The 7,593-nt window shown below is 55.8% G+C and overlaps 1 protein-coding gene and 1 non-coding gene across 2 annotated transcripts in view; both read left to right on the forward strand.

The window, feature by feature from the left end:
• Positions 1-314: 314 nt before the first annotated feature.
• VAC14 (Vac14 homolog (S. cerevisiae)) overlaps positions 315-7,593 on the forward strand; it is a gene marked incomplete at its 5' end in the record, with an annotated part of 8,195 nt that continues 916 nt past the window's right edge. The window contains 6 exons of the mRNA XM_010291834.1: positions 315-422; positions 1,199-1,308; positions 2,169-2,275; positions 3,288-3,422; positions 3,695-3,847; positions 5,841-5,901. Of these exons, the coding sequence (XP_010290136.1) occupies positions 315-422; positions 1,199-1,308; positions 2,169-2,275; positions 3,288-3,422; positions 3,695-3,847; positions 5,841-5,901 (674 nt within the window). The remainder of the gene's footprint in view (positions 423-1,198; positions 1,309-2,168; positions 2,276-3,287; positions 3,423-3,694; positions 3,848-5,840; positions 5,902-7,593) is intronic.
• TRNAG-GCC lies at positions 4,871-4,941 on the forward strand. The gene has a single exon. It is a non-coding gene; the product is annotated as a tRNA-Gly (tRNA).

A 7,593-nucleotide genomic window follows, 5' to 3' on the forward strand; every position in this document is an offset into this window, starting at 1 on the left:
AGGTGCTCGCTCGTGTGTGCGACGCACCACTAAGGCATGAACGGGAGAAGCTCCCATCCGCCTCCTGTGTGGCCGGGCTGGCACACAGGTGTCCTTGCTCAGCATTACTCCTGGCCCGAGGGGGATTAGTCAGGCTCATCGCCCGAATAAACCTCGTGATTCCTTCTCCCCAGGTCTCCTGCCCTGCAGACTCATGCATCAACTGCTTGTCATCTTTTTCCTGCCACGTGACTGAAAAAAGGCCGGGTGGAGGTGGCTGCGTGGGTGTGGGGTGGTGGCCATGCCTCCTAACACACTCTGCTTGGGCTCTGCAGGACATCGTGACAGAGAGCAACCAGTTTGACTTGGTAGGCTTCATCCCACTGCTGCGCGAGAGGATTTACTCCAACAACCAGTATGCCCGCCAGTTCATCATATCCTGGGTAGGTACGCACGGCACCACGCGTGCCTGCCAGTCCGCGCTCCAAAATACCGCGACCCATCAGCATCCCGTGGCTGGGCCAAAAAGCGTGAACTCGGGCACCTGAATTTGCTTGGGCGGGTTTTTGAAGCCAGCGGGGTTTTTCACCTGCTTCTTTAAAATGCCAGCGCCGTCGCCTCACTGTCGCGGGGGTGTCGTGCTGTACTTCTGCCAACCTGCTTCAGGATGTTGTGCACCAAGTTCGAAAATACGGTCAAAGTGTTGCTTGCATCAGTAGATATACTGTGGTCTAGAGGGTACAGTCTCCCAAGGGACAGTGCCAGACCGCTTTCCATCACCCGGCAGTGATGGGGGGATGTTGCTCTCCAGGAGGCAAGGTATCTCTACTTGCTTTCTCCTTTCTGTGGAAGGCAGGAGCTCCCAGTGCCCAGCTCAGGTCTGGGGAGAGATGCGTGCCGCTGCGCGCTCTCGCTCTCTTTCAGCTGTACTGTTTGCTGTCCCAGGTCCACCTGCGCGCATCTTGGCACTTGTTCCCGATCCCTGCTCTGCTTTACAGAGCTGTGATTGGAAACGTAGCAATGCTGCAGGCTGATGGTTTGCTTCCTGTGCTAGTCCAGCTTCTTTTGGATATGGGCGACTCCACACTGTCCTCTTCTCCTTCCCCCCGCATCCCACACAGGTCAGCTCTGAATTCCTCACCATCATGCCAGATTTGTGCTGGTGATGTTAGTTAGCTTCTTCGAAAGTCACTTCTTTCACATTCCTCCCCTGAGCTAGATCCTGGTCTTGGAGTCGGTGCCTGACATCAACCTCTTGGATTACCTGCCAGAAATCCTGGATGGGCTTTTCCAGATCCTGGGAGACAACAGCAAGGAGATACGGAAAATGTGAGTGTGGAGGCTGGGCAGGCGCGAGGGCTGCGTCTCGCTCACTGTCTGTCCCTCGCGCTCTTCGTTTGTTTGCAGCTCTTGTGTATAACTGCAGCGAAACCCCGTGTGTGTGGTGGAAGACGGAGCAACCTAGCTGGCTCAGCTGGTGGATCACGGTGTCCTTGGCAAAGGTCTCCCCCAGTTTGTTGTGGCTGGAGAGGCTGTGGAGGACACCGTGGTCTGTGCTGGGGGAGTAGCTGTTTTGGCTCGGTTGAGCTGGTGCCTTCCCAGCCCTTGCGGCCAGTATCGGAGCCGCAGAGGCTCGTGGGCGCTTCTAGGGCGGGGTGTGAGCTCCGTGAACAAGCTTGCAGCGTGTGAGCCTCTCTCGGCAAGGTGCAGAGCACCAACCCCGCATCTCCCCGGTGGAGAAGAGAAGCAGGCGTTGTGAGCTTGCTCCTCAGATCCATTGCTGGTCTCAAGACAGAGGCATTCTGAAGCACAGGAGTGGCTGGGTGTTCTCAGGGACGTCAGAGGATCTCGGCTTCTTGCGCTGGGAGAGAGTAACTGGACCCGTTTTTGTAGGGCACAAGGAAGTGGTGGGATTGGCCTGGGTCTGTCCCACTGCCAAGCCCTGCTGGATCCTTCCAGCCTCTTCGTTTCCCAGGGTCCACATGTTGAGGAATAAGCACTGAAAGGTTTGGGGATCACCTGGTCCCCTTTGTGCTCCCCATCCCAGGCACACCTCGATCTCAACAGAGCCCGTGTGGCCACCAGCATCCTTTCTGTGTACGCGTGTAGGAGGCCAGTCTCCGTAACTTCTCCGAAACTCCATCATCCGAGGCAATGGAGCACTGACTGGCTGCTCTACCTCTCTGCAGGTGCGAGGTGGCTCTCGGGGAGTTCCTCAAGGAGATCAAGAAGAATCCCTCCAGCGTCAAGTTTGCAGAAATGGCAAATATCCTGGTGATCCACTGCCAGGCAGCGGGTGAGTGCATAGGACTGAGCGGTAGCGTCCACCTCCGGGTTTGCGGTGCTGCCCAGAGGTTCAGGTCAGGAGTTTTCCCATGGGCTGTTCACCAGCTCACCTGCTTGTGCTTTCTTTGCTGTCCTGCATGCAAACCCCACTGAAAGGCAGGGACAGGCAGCTCTCCCGTGGTTGGTACCTTGTAGTGCTGATCCTGCCACCTCAGATTCAGGTCTGACATCCTCCCGAAGCCAGAGGTGCCTGAAAGTAAAATATCTGGCTGTGGAGGGCCCCTGTGGATATCTAGATATCTTCTAGATATCAGCACGTCTAGAAGAGTCCCCTTAAGGGCTTATTTTAACTGCCAGTGGCACTAGGTGTGTCGGCAGGACAGTTAAACATGATGTTTGTGTTAGTGCTGCACTGTAGCTCCTGTGGGTCAGCCTTGTTGGCAGCGGCGGAGGGTTACAGCTGCGGTGGGATGTGTTTCCCGAGAGGGATCTTGTCCCTGAGCTGTGTTTGCCAAACTTAAACTGCTCCTTAAACATTGCTGAATGGAGTGGGTTTCTTGTGAGAGAGAAAAATAGGAACAGAGCAAGACTGCTTGCTCTTGGTTAAACTGATGCCCAATGAATCCATGCTGCTTAAGCTGAAAATCTGGCCTTGCAGCAGTGCTCGCTTAATAAAACCCCAGCTCTAAGAGTGATGCTTGACCCAGACACGCAAATGCTATTGATGCGACAGAGGAAATATTCTTATGTATTGGGAAGCTTGACGGAATACTTGTAACTGAGAAAACCTGGATTATGGGTTGAACTGGGTTAACTCTGAAACGTAATGATTGTGTTTAATCTCAACCTTACTGCAGATTCAAGTCTTATCTATCTTCCCTGGGACTCAGTTGTCCCAGACTAGGGTCTCTCTGGATGGAGCAGAGGCAGCTCTCTGCTTGCAGGGGGTCCTTGGCCTGTGGGGTTTGCTCAGCTGCCAGTGCTGTCCTTTCCTTCACCTGTGCTTGTCCCATGTCTTCCAGATGACCTGATCCAGCTGACAGCCATGTGCTGGATGAGGGAGTTCATCCAGCTGGCAGGCCGGGTGATGCTGCCTTACTCCTCAGGGATCCTGACGGCTGTCCTGCCATGTCTCTCCTACGATGACCGCAAGAAGAGTATCCTTGTAACTCGGAGCTGCTCCCGTTCCTGCTATGGCAACCCCCAGGGAAGTGCCTGTTTCCTGCCCCTGGGGCGCGGGGCTGGAGGAGGCCAGGAGAAGTCCTCCCACCAAGTGCTAAAACCTGCGCCGGCCCTTCAGACGTCACGGGGGTTGCAGTAGCTGGGCTAGGGCAGCCCTGGGGGGGCTGCAGCGGCTTCTCTGTGGCTGGCCAGATGTGGCAGCTAGCCACACGTGGGACTGCGTGTTCCTTACACTGCCTCTGCTCAGACATCAAGGAGGTGGCCAACGTGTGCAACCAGAGCCTGATGAAGCTGGTCATCCCAGAGGATGATGAAATGGATGAGACCAGGCAGTCGATGACCCTCCTGGCAGAACCCACCTTGGAGGAGTCCCTCTCCAAGCCAGAGGCAGCGTCCAGCGGTGAGTCCCTGTTGACCTGAGCCATCAGAGGCGTGAGGAAGGTCACGTAGAGGTCCCCAAGAGAAGTTCTTGAGTTGGTTTGGTGTCCTGGGGCAGCTCCGGGGCACGTGGGACCTCTGTGCTTTCCCTGAGCCTTGGAGTCCTGCATCGCAGATGATCCTCTGCTGAGACAGCCGCGTTTGCTGTCTGCGCAGCCGGGGCACTGCTCCGGCCTGGAGCCCAAGCGGTGCTTTCCCTGGTGAGCACCCCCTCCTCACGCTCCGCTTCAGCTTCGTCATTAAGTTGACCTGACAAAGATGATTTGTAGTTAAATGTTTCATGTCTCTACCTAACACGGGAAGAGAGTGGCCCGCCGGTCCTGCGGTGGTTTCGGAGGAGCTACCATCACCCAAAGGGGAGCTCAGAGAGCTGTGTTAGTCCTGGCAGAGCATCAACCTGTGCCTGGACGGTGACTGTGTCGAGGAGGGGTAGAGACCAGAAAGGAGAAGAATTTTTGGTCCTTTCTGAATTCTGGTGCTCTTGAAACTGTCATGCAGGTATTGTCCCAGTCCTAAAATTTCCAGAACACAAGAGGCAAAGTTTGCAAGCGTGATGGGAAAAAAAGAGCGTTCGAGTGAGAAGAACCTAAATGGAGATGGTCCCGGTGGACCGATGCCTGAAAACAGCAGCGGCTTTAGCCTTCCAGCATCCCTTTGGTGCTCTTGTCAGGGATGACTAGGTGCTGCTTCTGGCACGCCTCTGCTGGCCAGGCATGTGAAATGTGACGTTTAAATCACGGGGGCTAATCCGTTTTAGCCTTCTGGGGCCACATGTCGAGCCCGGCGCCCTTCCGTAAGGCGCAAAACAAGCGGCTTTTGGAAAACGCCGCCGCGAGAGAGAGCGGGAAGGTGGGAGTTAAGAGGCTGAAGGGTTTTCTTGCACAAGGGCGAGGAGGCAGGGAGCTGCGTGGGGCAGCCGTGGGTGTCGGCGTGTGCGGGGCAGGCAGGAGCAGGCAGCCGGGGCGTGCAGGCAGCACACCAGGCAGCATTGGTGGTTCAGTGGTAGAATTCTCGCCTGCCACGCGGGAGGCCCGGGTTCGATTCCCGGCCAATGCAGCAGCTTTTTTTGGAAGGGATGGGGGAGAAAAATTTCATGGCATAGCACACCAACAAAAAGTTTTCTTTTTTTTATTCCTTATTTGTCCCGAGAATACCTCTTCCTATTAAAATCTATCACAGAAGAGCTTTAAAACATCAACGGAAAGTTCAGCTGCTTTAATCTCTACCCCTTTTGGGTCAGACTGCGCCTCGAAGCAGGCAGGATCAGGTCAGCCTGCGATGCTTTTGCGTCGCCAACTCTCAGCCCTGCTCCCTGGTTGTGCTGATGTGGCGGTGCTGCTGCGTGTGTGAGTAGAGGCTGTTGGCACAAGGGGGCAGGAAGAGTCAAGCTCGTCCTTCGCGCTTCGTCACCGTGCTCGTAAGACCCAGTTTTAGCATGGAGCAGAGGTGGAAAAGCTGTTTTAGGTTGCTTGGCTTCCACGTGGAGTCAGCACTGCGGGAAAGCCAGTCAGATGCAGATGTCCTGGGGTGGATTCAGCCTTTCCTGTGCTTGCGTGCTAGCTCTAGGCGTTAAAATCTGGATGATGGAGGGCAGCTCTGCCATTCTGAGCTCCTTCTTGGAGAATGGTTCAAACCATCAGAAGGATGTGTGTGGGTCTCCATTACAGAGGAGGAGACCTGGTTTGGGGCAGAGCTCTGAAGCTGTGCAGCCTGCATTTTGCTGGGTAAGTGCAGTCCTGTACCAGCTTCGTCCAGTACCTCTGGCAATGGTGAAGAGCTTGACAAGGAGCGTAAAATGCTCACTGCAGGCAGAAGTGATTCTCGGGGTCCGTGGACCCTCAAACAGTGGCTAGTGATGCCTTTGCAGGAGGTCATGCAGCGCTCCACCCTCCCAGTCCTGCTCTCCACCTTCCCTGCCATCCCACTGACACTCTCCCCTGTTTATCTGTCCCCAGGCTCTCTGGACGCGTCCAGTGACTCCAACTTCAGCAATAGCAGCGTCTTCACAGTAGCCAGGTAGGGTCTGTTTGTTGCTTCAGAGAGGCTTGAGAAGAAGGGAAGGCTTCTCAGGGTACAGACGATGACTGACAGATGCCAACAAAGCTGTGGGGAAGGGTGGTCTGGGCTGGAAAGCAGTTGGGGTCTCCTCGGTCACAGTGGGATGGATGACTGGGGATGCTCTAGGAGTTGACTGCTGCTCTCCTTATGCGTTTGCACCAAAATGTCTTGCTTTTATGGTGAACTGAGGTGTTTTCCCCCCTAGGGAGACCTTACAAAGTCCCCCAGGGAGGACTGGTGAGGCAGTGAGGGTCTGTGCCCTCGGGTTTCTGCACTTTGCCTGTCTTCAAACCCCCGGGTTGGGCACTCCGGCTAAAAGATGGGGTGGAGGTGGGGAGAAGGCAGATGCTTGTCTTGGTTATGGCTCTTCTAGCTTGGCCAAAATAGGAGGCGTTTGGGTCCCTCCTGCCTTTGCAGAGGGATGGTGGTGGAGCAGCAGCGGTGTGCTGGTCCGCCAGATGCTTCACGAGAAGGTGGTACGTGACCCGTCTGGGGCTGGCAGAAGAGCTTGCAGAGCACCGACCCCGCTTCTGGGCACCGCAGCCCTGCATGCCGGAGTCCTGGCAGCCCACCGCGGCACGGTGCTGCGGGGCTGCAGCCAGGGCTGCGCCAACCAGCTCCAACCGCCGGAGAGGTGAGGGGTTTCACCAGCGTTTGCTGCCAGCCTGTCCCCCGCCAGCCTCGCGTGGCATTAGTCAGCCCCGCGCCTGCAGAGCGGCCCCGTGCCCAGGACGCTCCCTCCCGATGTCTCATCTAAATGGTCTCTCCGGCGAATATTTTTCTTCCCGTCCAGCTGTCGGTAAATCTGGGGACAAATCCATCTGCTCTTACAACTTTCCTCCTGCTGCCTGCAGTCCCTTTCCTCAGAGGTTGTGATTTCCAACGCTCTTATTGCGCTGATGCGCCTATTTATTTGTTGTTGTGGTCCCCAAAATAGGACACGTTGCTCCAGCTGCATCCTACCAGCAAGGCTGACGCGTGATGCCCCTTGTAATGTGCCCCAGAGCGATGCAAGCATCAGCTTTTTGCACTGATGGTCCATACCCTCTGTTCCTTTTTTGCACTCCTGCAAAGCCCAGCAACTCCCTGGTCTTAATGATGTCCTTAATTTTTTCCTCTCTTCTCTTTATTTGCACCTCGATTTCATCTTACGCCTCTTAAATGGTTTTCCTGCGATTGCTGCCTCCTGGCCCTGCTCAGCCCTTAAAGTTTAGCGGGTGCAGAAGCGGGCGTGCCTAGGGCTGAAATTGGGAAGGGGGATGAAAAGGAGAGGGGCTAAATCCAGGAGGACAAGTGATAACTGCGTCTCTGTGCTGATAACTGTGCCGAGGCTGAAGCTATCTGCTGGCTCCCCGAGCACCAGGGAGAACCATCGGGACAGCAGGCGAGATCCTTCCCATCTCCCAGAGCTGGATTTGCAAGAAGGGCTTTTCGTAAGCCCTTTTAAACAGGAGACGCCAGGTTTTATCGTGGGGTTTACCTGCCCTGAAGCCCGTTTCCCCATCCTGTGTGACCCCGCTGCTCGGCCCAGTGGCAGGCCTTGAAACCATTTTCGCCGTGGTACCCATTGTGGGGCACTGGTACGGGGCTGGGGGGCTGTACGCGGCCGACGGGAGCCCGGGACATCTGCCTGGTGCTCCATCTATTGCT

This window comes from Phaethon lepturus, unplaced genomic scaffold, assembly GCF_000687285.1.
Source record: "Phaethon lepturus isolate BGI_N335 unplaced genomic scaffold, ASM68728v1 scaffold23657, whole genome shotgun sequence".
In the NCBI taxonomy this organism is placed as follows: domain Eukaryota; kingdom Metazoa; phylum Chordata; class Aves; order Phaethontiformes; family Phaethontidae; genus Phaethon; species Phaethon lepturus.